This window comes from Seriola aureovittata, chromosome 6, assembly GCF_021018895.1.
Source record: "Seriola aureovittata isolate HTS-2021-v1 ecotype China chromosome 6, ASM2101889v1, whole genome shotgun sequence".
Taxonomy (NCBI): Eukaryota; Metazoa; Chordata; class Actinopteri; order Carangiformes; family Carangidae; genus Seriola; species Seriola aureovittata.
In genome coordinates, this window is record NC_079369.1 from 29,830,182 (window position 1) to 29,858,044 (window position 27,863).

A 27,863-nucleotide genomic window follows, 5' to 3' on the forward strand; every position below is an offset into this window, starting at 1 on the left:
TGTTGAGATAAAGGTTGACATTTCCATGCTCAATAAATAAACTGATATGATTTATCTGTTCTAATCCTCAAGCTTATGAAACAACTGTTCATGAAGAAACATGCATCAGAAAACTAACTACACACTCTGTAAAGGACTCTGGTTCTTGGTCATTTGACTTGATGATTTTACATTTCTACAACCTTGGATGGAGCATCTTGTAAAAAACTCATTTTTACTGTTATTAGAAAATAATAACAATGTACAATTCCCCAAATCTCTACTTAAATTAATTTTGAAGTGCAGACAGACATTGTGACAAAAAATCTTAGATTTTGATTATCACCATGAGAACCACTGCCTCTCCCAATACCCCAGTACGACACATCTGTATCCAGCAGGTGGCTCAAAGGTCCATCAACAGAAGTGATGGTAACAGTGAGCAGCAGCAACTCATCCATTCATTAAAACTCACATCTGTTGATTATATTCTGTCCTGATTATTTCTTATAATCTCATGGACATTTACACGTTTTCAGACAGAACAGCTTGTGTTGTGTTAACGTGACGTCATGATGTGGTGTCGTGTAGTGAAAGGAGTCGGGCTGCTGGTGTGAGTGAAAGAAGCACAAGAAGAATATGTTGATAAGATAAATGAGAACGTGGACAACACGTGTCAAATCATACAGAAACCATCACATTAAATTAACTTCTCGTGTCAAACAAAAAGTTTGGATTGTTGAACATGTGAAGCCTTTTACATTTAAAATCTGACTCATGAAAATACAAGTCAACAGAAAACTGTGCTAAATGCTCTTCTAGGCGGCGCCATCTTGTGGTGAGAAACTACCGCTAGTTTTAACCGTACGAGTCAAAGTGAACTTTATTAATCCTTCAGCTCATTGTCAAACATACATTCAACACACAAACACGGGACTGAAATCATCCGCCAATCAGTGTTTCCGCAGCCGTCGCTAATCACGGAGGAAGAGGAAGCAGCTGTTCTCACGCTGCCTCTCAAACACCTCCGACAGGTGAGCGCAACACGTCGCTTGTTCTCCTCGTGGCTCTGACCGATACAGGTGACTCTGTCTCCAGTGTAGCCCTGACGGTAGTAGTCCACCGGAACCAACCGACTCTGTGTCGGCTCCTGGTCCACAGCACAAACACTGACCGCTGCTCAGTGAACCGGTCTGTTCATGTTGAGGAAACAACAACATAAACTTCACGTATGAAACTAAAGAGAGAAAAGTCTACTGTTGACGTAACCCCACCTGGAAATTGTGTTTCTTCAGTTTGTATGAATCCACCACAGCAGATAGAAAAAAACGAACTCTTTATTTTTGTTTGTGTGTAAAATCACATTGTTCTTCTCTTCAGAAATTATGGCCAAAAATAACTTGGTCACTGACGCCCAAAACCTGGAATCCTGTGGGGCAGTGGGGGATGGAGACTCCGCTCAAGTCAAAACAGGTCAGTACCCAGACAAATGTGGAGTGATCTCTGCAATACAGCACCCACCCACTGCTGCAGCTTTCTCAAAGACTGACTCTGCCCCTGCCCCACCTAAAGTCCTCCCCACTGGTCGGAGCCAGCAGCCTACATCAGTTCCAGGGCCTCAGACGTCCTCTCCCTCTGTCGTGGTAGCAAAGGTAGCCACCCCAGGAGGAGTCAATGCTAACAGACAACTACAGGTAACAAAACCTGCTCTGAGCCAGGTGGCCCCCATGAACCAGGCCACGACCCCAGGGAGGACGGTGGTGATAACTGTACCCAGGACAGCAGCTCCACAGCCAGTTGCCGTAGCCCCTCGCCTGCCACAGACCACTGCCTCTCAACTCCCAGCCAATATCCACATACCCCCAGGTGAGCTCCAGCAGGCCTCTGTCTAGCAGGTGAGTCAAGAGTGACTGACAAGCCCTGACTGGTGATGGCTGTATTCATCTAACTCATCGCTACAGACTCAGCCACTGTCACATCTTGAATTAGTTATCTTTATATTAAATCCAGTGTATGTATTACTGTTTATGTGGAGCTCTGAGTCACTGACAACAGGTCTGAGCTATGGTTGGTCCACAATGAACATACATGAACTTTACCCAGAATCCTCTCTGACAAATCATCAGTTCATTAGAGCAGTAAGTGATTTAGGTCCTAACTGTTGCAGGTATGATGTTGATCCGCAGTGACAGTGGACAGCTGATGCTCGTATCCCAGCAAGCTTTGGCACAAGCTCAGCAGGGACCAAGAGTTGCCAGTGGTCAAGCACCCAGAATTCTGACCCATAAGGTGTGTGTGTGTGTGTGTGTGTGTGTGTGTGTGTGTGTGTGTGTGTGTGTGTGTGTGTGTGTGTGTGTGTGTGTGTGTGTGTGTGCTTAAGTTTGACACTTTTTTATATGGAACAATTTATTTATTGAATTTTTCAAGATACAGAGCAGTCTACAAGGGAAAACATAGGAGTAAAACATCAAAGATATTGAAAGAGAGAAATAACAAACAAATAATTGAAAATAATAAAATAAAAATAAATATACGAGACAAAAATGTACATGTTAAAGTAATCCCTTCAGCCAGTCACTCCAACCAGACAGGAGCTATTACAAAGGGACAGAAATACAGTTACCAGTGGAGTGAAAAAAAATTAAATAAAGATAAAAGATTTTAAAAAAAAAAGGGGGGGGCATGTAGTGAGGTTAACATAAATTCCATACATTGGTACAAAAATTCAACATATACATACATATACACTGACCATGTGCAAACTTGCACTTTTTCATGTACATGTCGTGTGTATTGTGTATATTGTATTTATTGGTGTATATTTGGTATATTTTTGTTGTATATTTCCATAGATGTTTATTCTATAGTTGTTTATTATTCTGCTGTGGTAAATGAATTTCCCAGTTGTGGGATAAATAAAGTTAATCTAATCTAATACTGATGCCGATGTGCCTGTGTCAAGTATATCTTGATGTCAGCCCACAGCAGATTGTGAAATATTACCCATGTAGCTACTAGCTACTAAAATCAGCCCAGCATTTATCATAGAGATGTGGTTCTCTTCTCTTTTGAGGTTAAACATTATTTTTTTCTGATGCCTTGTATAGGAAATTTCTTTAAACCACATAAAGACAGGGGGAGGGTCTTTACTATTCCATGACAAAGCGATGCATTTGTTGCCAGCAATCATGGCCAGTTTTTTAAACCACACCTTGTTCCTTTTGGTGAGAGGGATATCAGATATGTCGCCTGGTAAGGCTAGTATAGGTAAACCAGGGATCTCAAACCCAGTAATCTCTTTAAGAATCTCCAATATCAAGCACTAGTAATGTTTACATTTATTACATTTCCAGAACATGTGAATAAGGTTACCTGTCTCTATTTTACATCTTGGGCAGAGCTCTGAGATTGATTGATTGATTGATTGATTGATTGATTGATTGATTTATCCTATGGAGTCTTTCTGGTGTGAAGTAAGTTCTGTAGATAATATTAAACTGCTGTTTAATATTGTTAAATGAGAAGGTAAGTGCCTTCTCGCATAGTGATTCCCAGTCCCCATCATCAAAAATACAGTCCAGATCTTGCTCCGGATTTGGGTGCAGTGTTTAGGGGTTTGGTTTCTGTGAGAGCCAATATTCTATGTTGAGGACTAAATCCCTCAGGGGTGTTTGATATCTTTTTAGGATTTCATCGATCAGGAGAGACTTTCATGTAGTGGGTTTTCCTCCCCTTGTTTCGACAGGAACTACACTTCAGGCAGAAACTCTGTGAATGATGTGGCGCTGCTGTTCTGTAGACATGAAATGCCTCACTTAAAACTAACTGCAAAGGTCCTCCAGGATAAAACTGTCGAGCAATCATTAATGACCAAGAAGGTTTTAATGAAACCTTAAGGAGAAGACTTGAGGGTGTTCTGTGCAACAGTTTTTATTTTAAGGAAACCTTAACTCAAACTTTAAGGAAAATCTTAACTTCAGGTGTTTTGTGCAACTGGCCCCAGGTGTCTACAGCAGCTGGAAGTAAAAGCAATGAGAAGGTGACAGTGATCACGATGGCGGCCCCTACCAGTCTGCAGCCAGCGCCTGTCCAGACAGCTGTTGTGAAGGTACAACTGTTACTGCTAATCAATCTCTTCACCTGTCATTAATAAAGATAATGATGACTGAATAATGATGGAGAACCTGCTGTAAAATAAAGAAAAAGGTAATTTATGTTATTTAGGGACTGCCAAAATACATGGAGCAACACAATAGTTTTTACAATTTTCAAGTCTGTCTGATCCACACAGTACTGGGAAGCTCCATAACTAGATGTCATTAATGATGACGACAAATAGATGCTAGAACTACAGAGGAGAAACAATGACTTCAGTTAAGAGTATTGGTGAGTTTTGTGTTCATTGACAAAGCCACGTTACAATGACGGAAATACCTGCTCTGCCACAGGTATGGTTCATGGTGCTGTGTAAATGACCAGGGCTTCAGTTTCTTGTATCAGCTGCTGATCTGTCTTTGAACATCGACCTTAACCTTCAGGATCATGGCTCATGATGAAAGAAATGCTGAATGAGAGATTACTTTCAGTTACTAGCTTCATTATCACATGGTCCTCTTGCTGGACACAAATTGAGCAAGTCGTGTATATCATTCAACAGTGTACCCTAACCAGTCCACCTCTCATCTCAGCCTTGGTGAGTTTTATCTGCTTCTGTTTGTAGTTTTGACAGCTTATGTTCTGTTGTTCAGGTTATTAGTGTAGCTCCCAAACCGGCTGTAGTCCAGACCCTGAGTGCTGTTTCTGAGCGGGGGAGCCAGCTTCGCATGCAGGCGGCTGTCACAGAAACGATAAAGGAACCTCCAACCACGTTCAGTCAGGTGAGCCTAACCAGTCCAGCTCTGATCCTCTGTTTGGATTCCTCTTCACGTCAGTGTGAAACTGTTCACCTGGCCAACTGACCAATAAACCTATCATCCCCCTCTGCAGGTATCATCACACCAATCAGCATCACATTAAAAAACGGCTACTGGTTTTAATTTTAATTTTGGGTTTTCATTTAAAAACACCGGAAGTAATGTCATGTTGTAAATGAAGAGGAAATATTTATTAAGATGTGTACAATTAGTTGTGGTGTATGTCTTGCTGTTCAAACCAGTGACGTCCCACAGATTGTGGACTTCTTGGGTTGAGGTACTTAGATGTGCAAGTTGTTTCTGAGGACCTACTTTGATCCTACATGTTTCCCTTGCTACAGTAAGTAAACTGAATGTTAACTGACATCTCACCAGCAGGAGACTCTGGAAAGTGTGAAGAAGTGCAAAAACTTCCTGGTGACTCTGATCAAGCTGGCCTCCAGTGACTCCAGGTCTGCCAACATGGCTAACAACGTCAGGGGGCTGGTCAGGAGTCTGTTGGTATGTTTCCCCTGTTCATCATCACAGGAGCTAGTTTCACATAGTAGAGAAGTCAACCAATGAAATCATTTACTATCTAAAATACATGGAAGAATGTCAGTGGAAAGCAAATATGCCAAGACGACTTTGTTGTGTTTTTTTTATGCAATGACAATAAAGAATGAATCTATCCATCTAAATCCTTTTAGTTTTCTCATTGTTTTGACCTGGATTAGAAATTCTTTACTCTGCTTGTCTCTTGAATTAGAGGAGACCCAGGACTACATGTATCAGATCTACAGGACTTACTCTAGAAGAGACTGGATAACTAAAACGTTCGACTGCCCATTTGTAGCTACATGATGTTTATTTTCATTTATGACTTTATCATCTCATATTATTTTGTTTTGAACAACCATTCCAGGTAACATAAAAACATGTTGAGTTTTACTTCCTAAGATATTTGTACTGTTTTACCTGCAGGAAGGGAAGCTAGAGGCAGAGGAGTTTACAGAGCAGCTGTATCATGAGCTGAAGTCCACTCCACAGCCGTGCTTGGTGCCTTTCCTCAAGGTGACCAGAAATCTAACATGGCGGTTTTCTGCAGGAAGTCTCTGAAATATCTCAGACTGATTCAAAAATGAACCAAACTCCAGACTGAAGACTTTTACTGTGTGGTCATTGTATGCTACAGTATGTGTTGAATGCTTTCATCACATCTTTGACCAGAGCTCTATTTTAACTCCAAGTAGTTCATATAAAAATGTCCCTATGAAATTGTAATTTAGTTGATAATTTTTTCTCCTCTCGTCTCTCCCTTATTGGTTCTAGAAAAGTATTCCTGCAGTCCGTCGTCTTACTGCAGACCCTCAGTTATTTATTCAACAGGCTTCAACCTCCGCCCGCAACCCCAGTACTTCCAGCATGAAGCCGTCCATCACTGATACAGGACAAACCCTCCAGAGCAGCCAGCAGGTAAAGAAGGGTTGTCTAATGAGGTGAGCAGTCAGAGTGATGTTTAGGGACAGAAACTGTGTTTACATGCACTTTACAGTGGCTATAATCAATATCTTTCGTTAACACTGAATCAAATGACACTGTGAAAAACTGAAAGGGCTCTCTGGTAGTAGTAAGTAGCTGTATCTGCATCTCCCCTCAGCTTTCTTTCAGTTCAGTGATTATCTGTTCGACTGCAGCTTCTCTCTTTGGTTCACTCTCTCCATTCTCATCACGTCACGGCAGCAGCCTCTAAAAACCCATTGCACACTAACTGCTCAATAAACAACAGGCAGACATATTTCCCTCAGGAGTTGGTAGAGACCAAAAACGGAGCTAAAACATAGTGAATTTTGGACTTTGAGTCATCAAAACACAGACGCCGCTTTAAATTAATGGTAATGTTGCACAGTAATAAAAAGTCAACTGTTGTTCTTATTTAATTGCTTCGAATTTTGAGATGTCCAGTCTCCTGAAATGTGTTCATCAATGTTGTCAGTAGAATTGAAGAGCTGGGTGTCAACTGTATAACACTTGAATATAATGCTTAATGATTTCTCTTAAAATGCAGGTTATTCAACAACCTCGAGGAGTGATTCTGAGACCTGGGTTGACTGCATTAACCCCGTCCAGAAATTACTTATCTAAGAGCAACAGACCCAACCCCAAGCACACAGTGATCCAGTCAGGAAAACACTTCACAGGTAACAGGCGTGGAAAATGATCACTTGAAGAGTTGAGCTGCACATGCAAGGAGAGTGTTATACTTATCTCCTAGTCTAAGAGTTCAGTCTTAGAGAGGGTTAGTTGAATGTGACGTTTCTTCATCCATGTGGATATGTCAGAAAAACGAGCTGTGATCGGCGCAGAGCCCATGGGGTCGTCTGGAGGGAATGACAGGTATTCTTGAGTGTCGTCTGCATAGCAGTGATATAAGAAGCTATGTGCGTGGATAATAGGACCCAAGGAGGTGGATTATATTGCAAAGAGAAGGTGCTGCTCTTAGAGCTTCTGTCACAGACAACAGAGATGTTTCAGTGGAGTGATTACTCTTAAAGTCCGACTGATCTAGATCAAGGAGGATGAATACACTTAGTTAAAGAATGGAAGTAGTGATGCACCCCAAATGACAGGCACACAGAGAGGGCTTGGACAGTGACTGACAGGGATCTGTCTCTGTGGTCCCAATGGCCAGTCTGACTATTATGGAGAGGAATGTGGAGGTTTGTTTGTTTGTTTCTGCTCTATGGATTACATTAGCTTTGCTATGTTTCACAGAGTCAATAGGTCAACATTGTGTTGTAGCATTTGCTGATGTTTGTCATAGCTAATACCGATTGTTTAGTTAGCATGTAGGTACTGGTGTGACATCTGTGTGTCCGGTACCATCAAATTATTGTTCATGGACGTTTGGTTGAATTTATAGTTTGCCAAGATGTGTTGTTGGTATGATGTTAGCTGTAGTAGCAGGAGAGTTGTGAGTATCTCTGTCTGTAGCAAGTGTGCTGGCTCTGGGAAACTGTCTCCTCCTCTCTCCATGTTAGCTTAGCAGCAGCAAAGTAGCTACAGTCTTTTCTCTCTTTCTTTTCTCTGTATCATGTTATTTGTCTGTATGTCAAGGGTTTTATAGCCATTTAGAACTGAAAAGACACGTTTGCTAGCAAAGTGGATTTATTAGGTTGGATGCATAATTATAAATGCTATGCTAGGTTATTTTAACCTTCCTTGTTAGGTTAGCTTCAAAACTGCAGTCCTCTCCTCTGTCACTGCAGTTGTCTAAATAACTAACTCTAACTAGTTTACAGTTTGTGTTCAAGGTGCGGTGTTTGTGTTTGTCATTTGTTTTGATGATGTTTTATATTATAAGATTTGTTTTGCTTCAGCTATGAGAGAAAGTATCCAGCGCCACGCTGTATTAGATGCTCTGGATTCCATCACTGTGTCGTTGCCTGGGCAACAGCCATGAATTTGGGGGGCGGAGCTTCTGAAGGAGCCCTGAAGTGGTGTATTTGTTTTGCTGTTGAGTCCAAATATTAACAGTTGTGTACTCCACCTTTAATCTAATGATGTTATACAGTATATAAAAATATTATCAGTCAGAGGATCAAACCATTACTTTTATACTGAATGACATTTTAGTACTTTTCAGTAGTAAGTACTACTTCAGTAGTATTTTCAGACAGGACTTTTTTATTTGTAATGGAGTATTTTCATATTGCTGCATTGGTATGTTTACTTGCTTAAAGTATCTGAGCACGTTTTCCATCACTAGGTATAGATACAAAGGCCCTGTGAGCAGACGTCATTATCCAGATACAGGTGTTTTTACCAGGTTTAGTCTCTGGAGGTGTTCTCTCTATATAACTCGTTTCTCTTTTTATAGGAACTTTTTTGATGAGGCCGCCTTTCACTCAGGATCCACCTCATTCTACAAAATCTGCATTCAAGGACTGTTCAGGATCTTACAAGTAACACATAACGTTCACTTCTTTACACTCAAATTTAAGTGTGAGGACTTTTAAGTTAAACAGTTGTGTGTGTGTGTGTGTGTGTGTGTGTGCGTGCGTGCGTGCGTGCGTGCGTGCGTGCGTGTGTGCGCGTGCGCGCGTGCGCGTGCGCGTGTGCGTGTGTGTGTGTGTGTGTGCGTGTGCATGTGTGTGCGCACATGTGTGTTTCCTTCCCAGAGAAGATGATGACATTAATGACGTAGCCTTCATGGCTGGAGTGAACCTGAGGGAGGAGAATGCACAGATCTTGACCACCATGGTTGGCTCTGTGGTGCAGTCGTGCCAGGATCAGCCCTTCCTCTCACCTAACACAGTACTCAGCAGAATCCTTCACACAGGTACAGGAGCCAAACTGAGGCAGAGCTCAACACGTCTTTTAACATTCTGACTATAAAGCTTTAATTAACCTTTCATACTAGACAGGAGTTTAACAGCCACAATTTCAGCTGTTTTTCATATTTTTTAAAATCTTATTTAATAAAGTATTGAGTCTTTACCATTTTTAACTTGAATTTATGGGAATGCCCAGACAAGTTTAGCTATAATGTGTTTTTGTATTTGACTCTCGTTATGGTATTAACATAGGTGTAGTGCTGCCAGAGCGCACCGGAACGATGCTCCGCCATTTTTATTCTTCAAGGGATTAAATAAAATATTCACATTCATTCATTCGATTCACATAATCCAGGTGAAATGTATATACATTTTTAAGCACTTGAAGATGTGATCATCACTAAAGCCTGTCATAGCTGTGTTCGGGTTCTTGAACACATAGCACTAGACCTCTCGGTGTTACTGCCAGATGTTTTGTGTCCTGTGTTAGGGCAGGCACTGGGAGTAACTGATGTTGGTCCGGAGGTGGTTGCTCTAGTTTCTCATGCTACTCAGGAGTGTCTCCGTGGACTGCTGGAAAGACTCGCTGTGATGGCAGAGCACCGCAAGACAGTCCTGAAGGTACAGCAGTCAGACCCTGAGCCAAGGCCACAGCAGTGGATCACCTTTTGTCTTTTGAATGGATTAGATGTATATATATATATATGTATATATATGTATATATATATATGTATATATATATATATATGTATATATATATGTATATATATATATATATATATATATATATATATATGTATATATATGTATGTATATATATATGTATGTATATATATGTATATATATGTATATATATGTATATATATGTATATGTATATATATGTATATATATATATATATGTATATATATATATGTATATATATATGTATATATACGTATATGTGTATATATATATATATATATATATATATATATGTATGTATGTGTGTGTGTGTGTGTGTGTGTGCGTGCGCGTGCGTATACTGCTCAAAAAAATTAAAGGAACACCTCCTCCCAGACCTGGATCAGGACATCAGTGAGCTCCTGGACAGTCTGTGGTGGTACTTGGCAGCTTCGGATGTACCGATACATAACGTCAGGGGAATATGAAGGCCAGTCAATGCCATCAATGTCATCATCATCCAGGAACTGCCTACACACTCTGGCCATATGAGGCTGGGCATTGTCCTGCACCAGGAGGAACCCAGGACCCACTTCACCAGCGTAAGGTCTGACAATCACTCTGAGGATTTCATCCTGGTACCTAACAGCAGTCAGGGTACCGCTGGCTATGACATGGAGGTCTCCACCTCCAAGGGTATGCCTCCCCAGACCATCACTGACCCACTGCCAAACCGATCATGCTGGATGATGTTACAGGCAGCATAACGTTCACCACGGCGTCTCAAGACTCTTTCACACATGTCATATGTGCTCAGTGTGAACCTGCTCTCATCTGTGAAGAGAATGGGGCGCCAATGTCAGACCAGCCAATTCTGGTGTTCTTTGGCGAATGCCAATCGAGCTGCATGATTCTGGGTTGTGAGCACAGGTCCCGCTACAGGACATGGGGCCCTCATGCCACCAAATCTCAGACTCAGAATGTCCTTCACGCTGGCCAGACTCTGTTTGGTTGATGAGACTTGTGTAGGATAGTTTGTCTCTCTGACCTGCTTCAAAAAGATTCGAAACTCCCGCCTCAGTGTCACCTCTGGCAATGTGGTTGGCTGTGCAGGTGCTGTCCCGGTGTCCTGTAATGTTTTTATTTTCAGTTTTTCCTCTAACCCCTAGGGATGGGTATTGTTAAGAATTTAATGGTACTACTACTTTTATTGATACCACTTATCTATCTGGAATCAAACGGTACTTTTTTGTCCTTTTTTAAGAAAAAACAGTCAGATGGCTATTGGTTATGGCTATGTGGCTCCAGGCTGCAGCATACAGAACACACATGACACAAGGACGGATGAACTACAAGCTAGTTGGTCGAAAACTGTAAACTGTACACTATTCCGTCTGTGTGTAACAGACTTTCACTGGATGTTTCCAGAGATCGCTCATGTTTCCGCTCTCACATGCAAAAGTCTGAACCACACTAAAAAACGTTTAGCTCTCTCTGCCATTGACACTAAGAGCAGGGTTTGCGTCTCTGTGCTGCACTTTGCTCTGGCGTATGACACAAAGCTGCCCCCGCCCCTCACTCAGAGAGAGAGAGAGAGAGAGAGAGAGAGAGAGAGAGAGAGAGAGAGAGAGAGAGAGAGAGAGAGAGAGAGAGAGAGAGAGAGAGAGAGAGAGAGAGAGAGAGATCTCTCCTCTGGGTTGGGAACAGTGAAAATGCATCATTCATAGACGAATGTCTTAATCAGAAACAGAGTTGGTGAGATAAAATGTGCAAGAGAACTTTTATGTCACAATATAAACAGGAAATCTATTTTCTTAATTTCTCAAGTACTGAAAGCATAACCGATACTGCTGGAGCTTATCGATACTGTGGTCTTTAAAATTTTGCCCCATGGCCTGTTTGATACTGGGTTTCGGTACCCATCCCTACTAACCCCCCAATTTCCTCCTCTATACACCGTCAGGCTTAATTCTGTTCCTGCTGGAATCTCTGATACTTGTCTTTAGTGGTGTCTAACTAACTTGCCCCTGTTTGTACAGTATCTGATGCACTTTAACTTGGCGGTTTGAGGCAACTCACAAAAGACAGCAGACGCTGAAGAAACTGTTAAATTGGTTCTGAATCTGTCTCCTCTTCTGTCGTCTAAAGTTTCCTCTGCCAACCTGATGAGGGCATGTCGAGCTTGGCTTGCAAACCCTCCTACTGGCTCATTACACTTAAGGTGCTCGCACAGAGAGATGAGCTCGGACTTCTCCACATCAGCAGCGTTCTGCTTACTTCGTCCTGCAACTGCTCCATGGTTCCTCAATGCTGATTCAGGGTTGTCTCCTTGCACACCAGTAGTCTGCTGGAGGTCATGCTGTAGGGCTCTGGCAGTGCTCCTCCTGGTCCTCCTCACACAAAGGAGCAGGTACCGGTCTTGCTGCTGAGTTGATGCCCTTCTACGGCCCTGTCCAGCTCTCCTCGTGTAACAGCCGGTCTCCTGGTATCTTCTCCATGCTATTGAGACTGTGCTGGGAGACACAGCAAACCTTCTTGCGACTGTATGTATGGATGTGCCATCCTGGAGGAGCTGGACTAGGTACCGCCTCATGCTACCAGTAGTGACAAGGACACTAGCAAAACACAAAACTAGAGAAGAATCAGTCAGGAAGAATCACGAGAGAGCAACTGTCGGTGGCCACCACATGTAAAACCATTTTATTTTAGGCGGTTGTCTTGCTTTTGTCTCTCCATTGCACCTGTTGTCACTTTCATTTGCACAAAAGCAGGTGAAACTGATTCACAATCTTCCTAAATGGACAGATTGAGATCCCTGAAGTTAACTGACTTGGTGTTATACTGTGATGATTAAGTGTTCCCTTAATTTTTTTGAGCAGTGTATATAGGTCTTACACCAAAATACAACAACTGTCTGAGAACTGCTGAGTGCTGCCTCTCAGCTGTTTTAAAACGGGGCCCCTCAACCTAGTTAATGTGTTTGTGTGTTAACAGGAGGACCTGTGGTATGCCAAAGTGAGTGATGTACGGTCTCAGCTTCGCTTTATGGAGGAAGTGGAGAGTTTGAACAAGAAGAGGAAAGATGAAGAGGAGAGAGAGAGACTGCAGCGTTTTGCAAGAGTGAGTTTGGACAGAAAGAAGCAGCAGTTTGACTGAGAAATGTTCTTCTCTAACTCAGATACAGAGTGTAAAACAAGATCAATATGTTTTTATATATACATATATGAAATTAAGAACAGTTTTAATGTTGTAGCTGATCTGTGTGCGTGTGTTTGTGTGTGTGTATGATTGTGATCAGAGTCGCTCACACACTGAGGATCCAGAGCTTCAACAACTCAAGCAAAGGGCCAAAGAGGTGTGTATCTTTAATTCTCTGTGTGTTCTTCTCCAGCCTTGTTGTTAGATTAACTGTTAATTAACACATCCTCACTGACTCATGAGCTCAGGCTTCACTACAATATTCAAGTCTGGAAAACGAGCCTGTACCATGAAGCCAGATTAGTGTGTTACTGTCAATATATGCAGTCATGGCCAAAAATATTGGCACCCCCGCACTTCTTTCAGATAATGCACCATTTCAAAATGCTTTGGTATTCACATGTTTATTTTTTTTTGCATTGGAAAAACAAAAAAAAGTAAAGGAAAAAAAGTCAAATCTGACATCATTCCACACACAACCCAGAAATTGTTTAATACAAAGTGCTGGAGAGTTCTGAAGTGGCCAGCAATGATTCCAGATCTAAATCCCATAGAACACCTGTGGAGAGATCTCAAAACGGTAGTTGGGAGAAGGCACCTTTCAAATCTGAGAAACCTGGAGCAGTTGGCAAAAGATGAGTGGTCCAAAATTCCAGTAGAGAGGTGTTATAGACTCATTCATGGTTACAGGAAGCGATTGATTTCAGTTCCTTTTTCCAAAGGGTGTCAATAATTTTGTCCAGTCCATTTTTGGAATTCTGTATGGAATGATATCACATTTGACTTTTTTTCTATGCTTTTTTGTCTTGTTTCAATGCAAACAAAAGAAATAAACATGTGAATACCAAAGCATTTTTAATTGCAACAATTTTCTGGGACAAATGGTGCATTATCTGAAAGAAGTGCAGGGGTGCCAATATTTTTGCCCATGACTGAAGATATAGTGGAATGATGGCATCGTGAATAGAGAATGTTTGTAATCTTTGTTATGGTACTGAGTTTGGACTCGCGTGCATGTTAGTCCATCCTGTTAAACAGATGGCCCTCCCTATGTCTATTATGACGCAGGCCCCGCCCACAGGTGAGATGGTGAGAATTTTCTAAAAAGGGCTCATACAAAGAAAGAGATGAGACCAGAGCACAGGTGGACTGGACATGAGGACTACTAGCTCAAATCCTGGTCAACCGCTGGACCATCAAGACTGTGTTTACCTGCTCAGTTAGTGTCATTTGAGCGGCCGGCCGCAGTGGATCAGTCCAAGACTGAATTTGTTTCCCAGTCTGACTGTGGTGTCAATACTGGTCTGTGTTTACAGAGAGGAGACCCCTATCAGCTGCAAAAGGGTCCAGCTTGACTCAGAAATGTTATTTCTTCTCCTACGTGTGTCACTAACTTGATGGTTCAAAATATTACTTGTCCGTTTTCATTAGTGACAGATACAATTGCATGATAACATCAGCTAACTTGCTGTTACCCATGTTATGAATGTGTTCGGCAAATGTTGCTATCATTAGCTGGCTAACTGTCAGCATTGCTAGGGTTGGATTGTTTTTGTTGGCTCTCGTGTTCAAAGGAAAACTTTATTCAGTTTAGCTTCTTGTTGTGTGTTTAGTGGACGATTTCTCTGAGTATCATAACACCTGACTGAGAAAGTGAAGGGAGGGGGAGATGTGGCGACTAAGCATTAGTTTTGATCGTTTACAGAACCTTTAACTCAGGTTTTCAGGTATCACACAGCGGGTTCACTTTTAACCAGGGCAGATCATAATGGTAAGCCGCACTGCACAGCTAACATGATTCACAGACAATCGGATGAAAACTTATCGGCAGCAACTACTGACCATTCAGATCACTGGAAAAACTGAGTGTTCATTCCTACAGAATCCTGACGGGGACAAAAGAGTTCATAATGAAATTACCAGTAATACAGATCAATATATATATTTATTGATTAGTCCAGTCCCTTAGCTGTTCCACACTTTCCTCTGGTTTTAACAAACCAACAGATAGATTAACACACTAAATACATAATGAGTGTGGTAGCTGTATTTTAACAGGTGAGTTTGATTCCCGACAGGATTCCTGACAGTGTTGATGTTTTTACACTCTCCTTTATTACTGCAGCTCAGAATAATGTGAAGAGACTCTGATGATAAGTGGAAATGAAAAGTAAACATCTGATGTCTTTTATTAGAAAAATTATCCACGAATGAGATAACCAGTTATTCAGGATAAATGATAGGTTCAGTGAAGCAGGTAACCAAGGATCAATATCTGAGAGGTAAAAACATATGCAGTGTTAATTACAAAGATAATAATAGAAAGATTTTTATCATAAGAATTTAAAAAAAAAAAGTGTTACCAAGACCAACCAGTGCCCTCTGTTGGACAAACCTTGACAGGTTAAGACGCAAAACCAAAGCAGAAAAAAAAACTCCATCTCTAAATGCCTTCAGGTAGCAGAGAGTGATGTTCTTATTTAGCCGGCCACCATTGATCTGAATGGGATGGACAAAATAATAGAAACATGACTGAGTATAGAACAGCATCATTGACTGCAGCCTCCAACATGTTGATCACAGCTGAGTCAGCAACTTCATGAAGAGAGGAGTTAGTGTTGGTCCAAATCTACGTTTGGACATTTTGGTACTTTGTGTGAATGAGTGAACTCACACAGTGGAATAGAGAAATCCAACCCGATGCCCCCACATCAATAATCTCGATTCTCTATGGTAGAGAAAGGCTCATGACCTTTTTCTAATGTAAACTCCTGAGAAGCGTTGTTTGGGAACTCTTGAAACCCCTGCTATTTTTCATGCTAATTGTTCATTTAGTAATGCGCTGGTTTGTGTAATGTTTTTTGCCAGCAGGGCAGATGAAAGGAAGCAGTTGCAGTGTGGCTATTTACGGAGGCGGTAACACCATGCAGGCCTTGTACTCCTGCTCAGGCTGGTGTGTGCCTCTCAGCCATCATGCTCCCAGAAGTTTCTGAAGCGTCTGAATAAAATAAAAAAGAACCAACTTTAACAGATAAACTTCACTTGTGATTCCGTGTTTCTCCTCCTGCTGGGGAAGTTCAGACACTGAACACATTATATTGTAGTCACACAAACAGAATACATCCTCTGATCTCAGGTGTAAAGGATAACTTTGGTTTATCACACCTTGGATCTTGGTTACATAGTTTGGATCATCACTTAATTTAAAGTTCCACTCCAGTTTTAAACTCTGTCAAATCTTCTGCTATGATTCATATTTAAATCATCTCCTCTTACTTCCTGATTGAGAAATCTGGATCAGGCCTTGTGCCTCGCCCACCACCTGCTTGCTCCAGGTGAGCAGGTGAAAGAGCAGAGTATCAAGATGGTTAGAGGATTAAACATCAGAGAGACTCAGCCACATGTTTGAGCCTCAGTCAGACCCAGACTCAGATGAGGAGTCTGAGACCAGAACCAGAGACTAGCAGACAGATCAGAACGGTTAGCATAGTTAGCATCTTTTATTTGTTTATGTTGTATGTTAGCTTGTAACTGGCAGTGGCTGACACAGTGTTAGTGGTTGTGCTAATGCTAAGTATCTCTGTATTGACAAGGTTTCAGGTTTATTTAGCCCCCACCCCTCATCCCCACAAGGTGACAGGATTGGTTATTTAGGTTTGCGATGTATGAAACCCTGGCTGTCTGAATCGGTTTTAATTAGACTGTCATTGGTTCCCTGCAGTTCAAGGTGGAAACACTCAGTCATGGTGTTGATGATTATTTCATTCATCATATGTCTTGTATTTATTAAAACATCATGTGGATGTTAACAAGGTTAAACACTTGATTAACTATGATTGGGTGATAGAAGATTTATGAAATTCTGACATCATGAATCCAAAAGCAGGACCCCAACCACAATTTCTGACCAGCCACCAACCAAACTGTTATCTGTAAAACATTTAGTCATGAAGTGATCACACTGTAGCATTGAGTACAGATGCAGAAGAAGCCTGACATGAGATGGACCTTTCTATTTAAAACAAACCTCACTAAACATTCACATCATATCCCAGAGTTCGTGTTGCATAGAATAGGACAGTGGGATATTTTCATTCAAGCCAGGCGACCTTAAATCGCCCAGATAATGAAACAACAACACTCTTTGTGGTGACATCTCTTGAGTGTATTTGGGATAGGAGCCCGCCGATTGGCTGCTACAATTCACCTGTGATAGTTTTGCTAGGAGGGCAGCTGCCCAAAGTGTCTATACTTTCCTACATCTGATGTATGAAATATAATAACTATCAGCTCAGATCAACAAGGAACTCTCAGTTATCCCCTCTGACTTCTGTCTGGATGATCATCATGTTTAGGTTTTGGAGCTTCACCTCCCATAAGACTGAGGGATGTAAACAGGATGTGGATTTATTTAGCTCTGGGCTGTTTATCCTGTATCTCTTTATACACTGCTCAAAAAAATGAAGGTTAAACTTAATCATCAGACTCCATGAGGGTGGCATGAGGGCCCCACGTCCTCTAGTGGGACCTGTGCTCACAGCCCAGCACCATGCAGCTTGATTGGCATTCGTCAGAGAACACCAGAATTGTCAGGTCACATTATGTGTTGCCATGCTGAAATTCAAGCAAGTTGGATCAGCCTGTGATTTCAATTTTCAATCCAGCCCTCAATGGGTTGATGATTTTGGTTGCCATTGACTGTTGTTACTTCATTTTGTTCTCAACAAATTATACAATGTACATCAGTAAAGATTTTCAACTTGAATAATTTCAATAAGTTCATCAAGATCTTATTTGTGATTTAAGTGTTCCCTTCAGTTCGCATCAGTTAGCATCATTGAAACATGTTGAGTGAGCTGTTCAGCACTTAGTGTTAGTACCTGATGGTTCTGAGGTGAGTCCTGCAGTTAGGGGGAGGATTTTTCCTGGACTTAGATTCATGATGGGAGATATGATATGATCCACAGGACAAATCACACTGAACCTTAAAATACAATACATGTGTCGTGTCTCTGTACATAGATTTGACTGAGTTACGACTCAGAGAAGAATCTGAAGTGCCTCAATGTCCTCCATAATGTGTGGCACAGCAGCTACAACAATTAATTTCATGTAGTTGTCACTGTTCACCTCATGCATTGTCTTTGCCTCATAGTGTGAATCAGTGGCGATTGCTCTAAGACTGCAACGGAAGCTCAGCTTCCCCTTAAATGTCAACAAAATAAGTGGTCAAATATGTTCTGTTGTGTGAACATTTCATTGACTAAATATGCGCTAGAACACGTTCATCTTTTGTTCAGAATCAGCTCCTTATCACAGGTAACCGACACGACTTCTTCTCATTCATCCCCGCAGCGCCACAGAGCTTTACACAGTGTAGACGCCGAGCGTCTGCTGACTTCAATGGGGAAGCAGAGAGTGGGTTGTTCCACTGCAGCCAAACTAGACGGTCATTGGATAAATGCTGGGCTTTGTCCCGCCCATCGGACGCTCAGCGTCTCCGGGGGTCTATGGGACAGTGGGCTGGCCCGGACGCTCGGCTTCTGCATGATGATTGGATGATCTGTCTGAGGCTGAGTCCCTTTTTGATTGACAGCGAAATGAGCGAATCATCGATCTTGAAGTATAAGCATCCACCGGAGAATTGTTTCAAGTTTTTCATTCCGTTGTTCGGAGCTGGAGACGTTACTGATCCTCAGCGACTTTGTCTTTGTTAAAAACGACTAGCGTTGTGTTTGGCGACTCTCTTCTGTCACTCTGCGAACTTACATATAAATAAACGGACACATTTTATGATGTAGGCTAAAAATGAGCTTCCCCTCCTTATAAGACCAGCAGCTGCCACTGGTGTGAATCCTCCTTCTAGCAGACTGTGGATCTTACTCAGGTTATAAATGAAATGTCCAGAAGACACAGATTCTTAGTTTCAAGTTTTTGTTAAAAGTAACAGTCAGGGGGGATGAAAAACAAATTTAGAGATACATTATTGTAGATTTTTCAGAGTTAAGAGTGATGAGGGTGACATGATTCTGTTGTTGTACTGATGTAAAAATTGAACATTATACTGACTAAATAAAAACCAGGCGAACCAAATGAACAGCTAATTAAAACTGTGAGTCTTCTTACTAAACAGAACCTGCTTCTCTCTCTCTCTCTCCAGAGAAGCCAAGACCCAGGACCTAGCCAGGCTATCAAATGTTTCCTGTCTTTATGTTAAGCTAAGCTAACCAGGTGCTGTTGTTGGCCTAACATTTACTGTCCAGACACGACGGTGGTATCGATCTTCTCATTTAACTCCCACCCAGAAAGTAAATAAGTAATGATCTCCCCTCTCTTCAGTCGGTGTCCAGTATGTAACATGTTCACCCAGGTTGATTTCTAGTGATCAAAGGTCTGCAGCTCTTTATTCACAACATTTCAACTAATTCTTTGTCTTCAGTTACAGCATATAGAAGAAGCTCAGCTGCAGCAGAGAGAGGCCAACCTGGCTGCCCTGGCTGCCATCGGCCCTCGCAGGAAGAGACCTGTGGAGCACACCGAGAGCCAGGTGGGTACAACCGCTCTCTCAGCTCTGTTAAAAACACAGCCAGAGAAGCACCTGGACGGACAGGTGGAACTTCTTTTATTTCTAATTGACTATTTCAGAAATGAATATCTTGAGTTGATATTCAGCTGATGGTGGAGAAGCATCAGGAACAGTAATAATTCATAAAACATTCATAAATACTTTCTTAACATCTGATCACAGTGTCAGAATCAGTTTTGGACTGCAGGTATTTCACATAAAAAGCTTACCTGTCTGCTGCTAATTATTAAGGGGAAAGCATAACCAAGGGCTTATTTCCCAGTGAGAAATTTCTCAAGATAATTTTTTATTCAAGCATGGTTATATAAATTAAATACATGGGTATACAGACATCTAAATGTGTAGACAGCTATGCATACAATGATATGACATCATGCTTCTTTTACTTGGACATAAAAGAGAGAACACAAAACATAGCATAACAACAAGAGAAGGAAAAACAAAGCGAGACAAAATAAACCACCACCCTCACTCCCCCCATCAATCCCGCCCAGCTCATTGGGAAGTGAATAAAGGGTGCCCAAATCCTGTTGAAATACTGAAGCTTGTCCAGAAGCGTGTACCTTATTCTTTCTAAATGAAGTGTATTTGTAAGGTCATTAAGCCATATCTTAATATTAGGGACCTCTTTTTTTTTCCAGTGCGTAAGATGCAATTTCTTTGCAATAATGAGGCTTTAAGATAGGAAACACTGTTGCGTATTGCTAAATTTATTTAGGTCATCAGATACACTTATGATTCTTCATCTTATCGTGTCCACAAGACACTTAGTTACAAGGCTTGGCTAGATGTGGTTCAGCCACAGCTGAACACATTTCTGTCCCTTCTCATTAAACTCTGCTAAGTCCGATGCTGTGCAGGGCTGTTCCAGCAGGGGGCATATCAGGAGGTGCTGCATGGTCTGTGGTTCAGTGCCACAGTCACACACGGTGTCCCCATCATTCAGATGTCCCCATTTGGCGAGAGTGTCTTTTGCACGTCCAACACCAGATCTTAATCTGTTTCAGCATTTCCACATTGCGTAGTTGGTGTCTGCTCCGGGGGGCAGTGCCTCGCTCGCCTTTAGCTCCATTGTTGTTTCTGGTGGAAGGTTATCAAGTCTTTTTCCCACCGAGTGACTCTTTCACTGCTTGTGCTCGGTGTTCCGAGGGGTGGGACACTTTTCAGGGAACTTTTTCTGGACTTAAGGCGGCTTTTGGCTGGTACATGGCCGAAGAGAGGATGTTTTTGGTCAGTGATGATCGTAAGGGGTTTTTGGTTCTAATTGTATTTGGGATATTAAATTGAAGATATTGAACCAGTAATTCTGAACTTTAGAGCATAGGGCAAAGCTATGGAGCAGGGTGTCATCAGCCAGAGAACATCTGTTGCATGTAGGGGAAATTTCAGGGTATATTCTGTGCAACTTCTCCTTAGAATAGTGAAGACGGTGTAAGATTTTAAATTGGATTAAACAATGTCTCGCATCTTTTTTCCATTGAGCATCTGAGATTTTAGTGCCCATTTCTTCCTCCCATTTTGTTTTCATAGGAGTGGAGTCAATGGGACCAATTGATTGTAAGGTGTCATATATACGAGATATAAAAGTTTTTCTGAGCATGGTGAGAGTCGAAGGCATTCATCAAGACTAGAGCCACTAAAAGTCTCAAAATTCTGCAGAAATGTTCTAATGTAATCTCTTATTTGCAAAAGTCTAAAGAGGTCGTTCCTTGGTAATTTATACTTTCTTGTATTTGTGTAAACAAGCTCAACACACCCCCAATGTATGTATAGATAGATAGATAGATAGATAGATAGATAGATAGATAGATAGATAGATAGATAGATAGATAGATAGATAGATTAGCTCGTTGTTGTTGATGGTGATAATAATAATAATAATAGTTAATAATAAATAGATAAATAATAATTAGATTAGTCCACTTTCTTTGGCTGATGTATTGTATAGCCTGATGGCAGTGGGAACAAAGGTTCTCCTGAACCTCTCTGTTCTGCTGTGCAGTGAGATGAGATGTTTGCTGCAGCTGTAGCTACCTCTCTGTCCTGCCAGAATGTTGTGGAGAGGATTGTTGGTATTGTCTAAGACTCCTGCCAAGCACTGACCCAGCCTATTTTACCAGCTTGTCCAGTCTCTTTGTGTTCATGTCGGACATGCTGCTGCCCCAGAAGACTGCAGCATAAAAGAGTACACTGGCCACCACTGACTGATAATACATTTGCAGCATTTCACTGCAAGGCATTTAAGGACCTGAGCCTCCTGAGGAAAAAGAGCCGGCTCTGACCCTTCAGGTAGATGGCATCCATGTTCAGGGACCAGTCCAGTTTACTGTCCAGGTGCACACCTAGGTATTTATAAGTGTGCACCACCTCAAAGTCCCTCCCTCGAATGTTGACTGGCTGAAGGGTGGGCGTAGACCTCTGAAAGTACATGACCATCTCTTTGGTCTTGGAGGTGTTCAGAAGGAGGCAGTTCTTGTCACTCCATTCACTGAAGGCCATCGTCAGATCCCTGTACTCCTCTTCCTGCCCGTTCCTGATACGCGCCACAACAGTTGTGTCATCCGAGTATTTCTGGATTGTGGCAGGACTTGTATTTAAAGTCAGCCGTATACCGGGTGAACAGGAACGGAGCCAGAACAGTCCCCTGTGGAGCCCCAGTGCTGCTCATCACTGTCCCTGAGACACAGTTACCCAGCCTGATGTACCCTGGTCGTCTTGTCAGGTAATCCGCAATCCAGGATGTGAAGCAGGGATCCACCCCCATCCCTTCCAGCTTGTCTTCAAGAATGGGGGGTTGGATGGTGTTAGATGCACTTGAGAAATCAATGAACATAATACTCATGTAACCACATGGCTCATCCAAGTAAGAATGGGCCCAGTGGAGCATGAAAAGGACGGCATCATCCACTCCAATATGTTCCTTGTAGGCGTGCTGTAGGGGGTCTAGAGCATGTTCAATCTGTGGCCTCAGAAGGAGGAGAAGCACCTGCTCCAAGGTCTTCATGATGTGTGATGTGAGGGCCACTGGTCTGTAGTCATTTATTTCAGATGGACGGCCTACTTTAGGTACCCGGAACAAGACATGATGTTTTCCACAGGACCGGGACCCTCCCTGTTTGTAGACTTAAGTCAAAGATCCTCCGGAGAGGCTCAGCCAGCTTGGCTGCACAGTCCTTTAACAGCCTCGGACACACACCATCCGGGCCTGTTACCTTTCCAGGATGTAGCCTCTTGAGCTCCGCCCTCACCTCCTCCACTGTAAAGGACAGGAGACTTGACCCCAGTGTGGAGGGAGTTGCAGCTGCAGTTTCAGGTTGTGAAGGACATGCTGTAGGAGAAGCTGCAGCTGAAGCAGTGGGAGAGAGAACAGGTGAGGCTGTGTCAAACCGAACAGGTTGAACTCATTGGCCTTGTCCACATTACCTGATGTTGCCTGGCTGTTCTTCTCTTTATAGCCAGTGATGGTCCTCTCCCCTTGCATACCTCTGGTGTTGTTGTGCTGCAGCTTTCTCTCTTCTTTTTGTAGTCCTCCTTCGCCTGCTTTAATCTCCTCTTCAGCTCATGTTGCACACACCTGAGCTTCTCCCTGTCTCCATCCTTGAAGGCCCCTTTTTCTGGTTGAGGAGGGTCTTGATGTTACTGGTGATCCAGGTTTTGTTGTTTGGAAAGCAGTATACAGTCCTTGCTGGTATTACAGTGTCTATACAGAAGTTAATGTAGTCCGTTGTACATTCAACCATTCTATCAAGGTCAGGGTCCTTGCTTTTATCATTTTCCTGTGACTCCAACAGTACATTCCAGTCTGTGCACTCAAAACAGTCTTTTAGACACTCACTAGCCTCTGGGGTCCAGTTCCTGAATGAGTGGGTGGTTGCCGCCTGCCTCAGTACACAGGGCTTGTAGGAAGGCTGAAGAAAAACCAGATTATGATCTGATTTGCCAAGTGGTGGTAGAGCTGAAGCAATGTAGGCCTCCTTGACATTTGCATACAACAGATCAAGTGTCTTATTTTCCCTTGTTGGACAGTCAACACACTGAGTGAAGCCAGTCAGATGAGAGGTGAGAGTGATCTGGTTAAAATCCCCTGATATTGCAATGAATGATCAGGGTGCTGGGTCTGTACGCTCACAACAGTACTGTACAGTACAGTCAAGGACACAAGCAGAACCAGTCCTCCACCTTTATTCTTCCCACTTGCTCTGGCGTCTCTGTTCGCTCGTACTGCAGTGAAGCCGGGTAAATCCACACAACGGTCGGAAGTGTTGCCGTTTAACCAGGTCTCTGTGAAACACATAAGACTACACTCTTAATATGCTCGCTGGTTCTTCGCAAGTGCCTCCAGTTCAACACACTTGTTATCCAGGGAGTTGACATTTCCCATGAGGATTGATGGATCTCCTATTGTATGGGTGCCGGCTATTTAGAGTTTAAAAGTATTATCTAGAATGGATGACGTAAAAGTCAGATTTCCAGCAACGGGTAGGGCATATGATATGGGTGTTAGAATAAAATGTGATTTAATTTGTTTCCAAATACGCACCATACAATGAATCACTAAATTGCCCTTTTAACAATATTTTTCAATGGTGTAAGGAGATAGAAGGATGGCTCCTAAGGAATAAGGCTGGCATGCTTCTAATCCCAGCTTCAACCAGTTTGGTGGATCTGCATTGTCATCTAGCCTGTATGTCATGATTCTAATATTTGAGGCCCAATAACATGCTAAGAAATTTGAGAGTGAGAGTCCCCCTTCTCTTTTAGATTTGCAAAGGTGTTTCCTGCCAATTCTGTGAGTTTTGTAGCCCTATAAAAAAGGAACTAAAGTTGAGTTTAATTGTTTGAAGAAAGATTTGGCCAGAAACACCGGGACATTTTGAAATAGATACAATAATTAGGGTAAAAAGACCATTTTAATAGCATTAATTCTGCCTGATAATGATATTGGAAGCGTCTAAGGTCAAACCCCCTCTCCCTCCTTCCATATTCACATTATTCTGTTTTGGCATCACAAGGAGTTGCAGAGCAAAGATCCGTTTTACCTAGGCCTCCAAATAAGGAGCATAAGACAGCTGGGTCCCCTCCCTTCCCTTTGAACCCTTGAATAATTCCCTCGGCAAAAAGCTCTATGTAAACAGAAATAAGAAACATTTCTAGCCAATACTTAACAGAACAAGTATGGCACGAGTACCTTTATACTATGGGAAGTATTCAAATAAGGATTGCAATAATGTACAAATAAATTATAATGCAGTAAATCAAAATCTATATCTTCTCCAAATTGTTACTGTTAACCTTAGTAAATACTTATCTATACACTCAGACAAATAACTCATCAAGTCACTGAAATCTAAGCATAACAAAAACACATAACTGCTAACTGTACAGTACAGACAGTTCCAGTAGTCACAATTTCGACATATCTTCCCCTTAATCGAATCACAGAGCAGCAAGACAGCTTTCTTAGAAACTTGTTATGCTATGGTAACCGTGGGGCAAGGAGCATATCTTAATGGCTTGAAGAGGCTCAGTTCTTATGTAAACAAATCAAATCAGACCAGCAGGTTAATAAGAAGTAAACACTGTCCCAGCTCACTTGGTTCGCTTACACAGTTCTTTTGTATGGTTAGTCTCTCGAGTGAGTTATCTATGGAGCCCTCCCTATATAAAAAGGAAAAACAAACATAAAAACACAGTTTACTGTACAGCTGGTGTTTCACTGAAGCGTCCGTGTCATAATTTTTCCAGTTGGAGTGGGAAGTCGGGTTGGACATCACGTTGTCCGGCAACAGATTGTTTGATCAGTCCAATGTGTCCCTTTCAGTGTTGCAGTTTACGATGGCGGACCAAAGCTTTCGGCCTCCTTCGAGTCGGTGAAAGACACCCTCACATTTCCGTGCGTCACCATCAGTCTGGCCATATACATCAGTCCATATTTGACGTCTGGTACTCCTCGTAGCATCTCTCTGAATTTGGTAAATGCAGCTCTTCACTTGACCACAGAAGGGGGGAAGTCTGGAAATATGCATATTTCAGCCCTCCACAGTATTTCCTCACAAACATAGTAGTAGTGAAGCCTCAGGATGATGGGTCGTGGTGGGGCTCCTGGTTCGGGCCACTGGCGGTTCATTCTATGTGCCTGGTCTATCAGCGATTCAGCCAGGAGTCGGGAAACAAAGTCTCTCGTCTTTGGCCCTTCTTTTCCTCCCGGTATTCCCATGGTCTTGATATTGTTCCTTCTCGATCGGACCTCAAGGTCTTCACATTGTTTGACTAGTTGCTTCATCTCCGTTGACAAGCTGTCCACTGTGGCTTGAAGTGTGGAAAGAGTATCCGAGTGGGTGGTAGCGCACTTCTCCAAGTCCGTCAGGATGTCATTGTGTGCAGCCAGATTGTTTTCAGTTCCGAAATAGACTTCTGAATGCTTTTATTTAATGATGAAATCTCAATCCCTAATGGTAGCAGATATTTCAGTTACGCGGGTTTGTACACACATCTGACTTGAAAGAGTTCACCTCTGACCTCAAGGTGGCTATGGCTGCAAGTGCTGTCTTGTTCGTGGGTTCTCTCGTACTTCTGTTATCAGCATCCTGGGTTTCTGAGTCTGGCCAGTCCAAGGCATCTGGGCCCGGTTCAGTCTCCCCAGTAATCGAGTTTGTGATGAGCTATCTTGAGGTGCGTCTCACTCTTTCATGCTCCCCCCTCCCCCCAAGGGAGAAATTTCAACTGGAATGTCCCTTGCCTCAAAAAGTCAGAAGAACCTCACCAACCCCGACTTCAAAACCAAGATGGCCCCTCTGAGCCTCAACACAATGACAGCTGTGTTTTTTTTTATTACATTAGCACCTCTGTCTCATTGTGTTTATCAGTTGTATACATACAACTGTCTGTGACATGTTGCACAAAATATCACAAGCTGTGTTGTTATCAGCAGGTGTTGCTTGCAACAGCAACAACAAGCTTGTTGTTGTGTGATGCAGTCACGTGTGACATCATTCCCAGCTCTGACTCCTGAGGTGATGCGACTGTAGGTTTAGCTCACTGAGTGTGTAGCTGTGTGTGTTTAAGTCATGGGCCTGCAGGCTGTAGGTTTAAAGATGTTAACTGAACACACTTCCCACTGCCTTTGAACTCCCCCAGTGGAGCCGGCTGCCTGCTGCCTCTCTCTCCTCAGCCACAGGGCTTCCTGTAGCTCACACTAATGATAGAGGGATGGAGGAGTGCTAGCTTCTCAACATCTGTCTTTGTAACTCTTTTTTTATTATTATTTATTTTTCCCCTTGTGCTGCTATTCTTTTGTGCTGCTGTGTCAATTTGAATTTCCTCTACGGGGATCAATAAATGTACGTCTTATTGTAATTACACAATAACCACAGTAAGCTTTGTTTATTTTTTATTTTTAAATTATAATTTTACTATGAGAAAACAGTTTGGTGTCAGTGATTCTGAATTGGATGATTTTATGTTGAAAAGTGTGGAAATTGAGCAAATTTGCAAATACTCCATGTTATGCCCCAACCTTGGGTGGCCCTATGGGGCGCAAACACTCCACCACAAAAGACATCTCTAAAACAACCAGTCCAAAGAGTTAATTAGCATAGATATACAAAACAACCAGGACACACACAATCATGACTGTGAAGCAGCGATACAAAAACCCAGGCTGAGAGGCAGCAGGTGTGTGTGTGTGTGTGTGTGTGTGTGTGTGTGTGTGTGTGTGTGTGTGTGTCTCTCTCTCTCTCTCTCTCTCTCGCTCTCGCTCTCGCTCTCGCTCTCTCTCTCTCTCTCTCTCGCTCTCAGGTACCGCTGCTGTCCACCAGACTGGGGGTTCACAGAGTGACCCGGGTGATGTTGAAGGACTTGCTGCTGTGCTTGGAGCAAGACTCTTCAGTCCGTCACTCTCTCACTATGTACAGAGCAATGCTCTGATTACAGCACTTCAAACAAATCAGTTTGTAATACCCAGGTTTGGGAAATTTTTCTTTTGTGCTGTTTATTTCAGTATCTCTATGTTGTATGGTGCTAATGAGTCTTTAATAGCACTTAAAGTTTTGATTTTGATGTTGTTTGTTTCTTTGAGAAGAAAGATTTTCATGTGTAGAAATAAAGCTCTGCTTTTACTGACTCTCAAAGTTTGTTTCTCAACTGTATTTTGAGTTTATCATTATTCTGCATTTTTGTTGGACCATTAAAAAGTTGTGAATTCATCACA

The 27,863-nt window shown here is 42.3% G+C and overlaps 1 protein-coding gene across 5 annotated transcripts; it reads left to right on the plus strand.

Moving 5' to 3' along the window:
- The first annotated feature begins 599 nt into the window (after positions 1-599).
- Positions 600-27,863, plus strand: taf4b (TAF4B RNA polymerase II, TATA box binding protein (TBP)-associated factor). 5 transcript variants are annotated; one of them, XM_056377757.1, is made up of 17 exons: positions 601-1,013; positions 1,360-1,452; positions 1,552-1,845; positions 2,147-2,268; positions 3,983-4,087; positions 4,728-4,856; positions 5,268-5,393; positions 5,856-5,945; positions 6,204-6,347; positions 6,940-7,072; positions 8,752-8,836; positions 9,053-9,213; positions 9,699-9,829; positions 12,865-12,990; positions 13,169-13,225; positions 19,508-19,615; positions 27,452-27,863. In XM_056377757.1, the coding sequence occupies exons 2-17, from the start codon at positions 1,365-1,367 to the stop codon at positions 27,578-27,580; spliced, it is 2,028 nt and encodes a 675-aa protein (XP_056233732.1). In that variant the 5' UTR covers positions 601-1,013; positions 1,360-1,364; the 3' UTR covers positions 27,581-27,863. The 5 variants fall into 5 exon arrangements, with proteins under 5 accessions (XP_056233728.1, XP_056233731.1, XP_056233732.1 ...); XM_056377753.1 differs by having other exon boundaries at positions 600-1,013; positions 1,360-1,845; XM_056377756.1 differs by having other exon boundaries at positions 600-1,013; positions 1,360-1,845; positions 5,271-5,393.

Excerpts from the sequence above, each read along its gene's own strand:
- taf4b (XM_056377753.1), top strand. The coding sequence starts at position 1,365 with ATGGCCAAAAATAACTTGGTCACTGACGCCCAAAACCTGGAATCCTGT. Across the intron at positions 4,088-4,727 it reads TCCAGACAGCTGTTGTGAAG|GTTATTAGTGTAGCTCCCAA; the intron begins GTACAACTGTTA and ends TCTGTTGTTCAG. Across the intron at positions 19,616-27,451 it reads TGGAGCACACCGAGAGCCAG|GTACCGCTGCTGTCCACCAG; the intron begins GTGGGTACAACC and ends TCTCGCTCTCAG.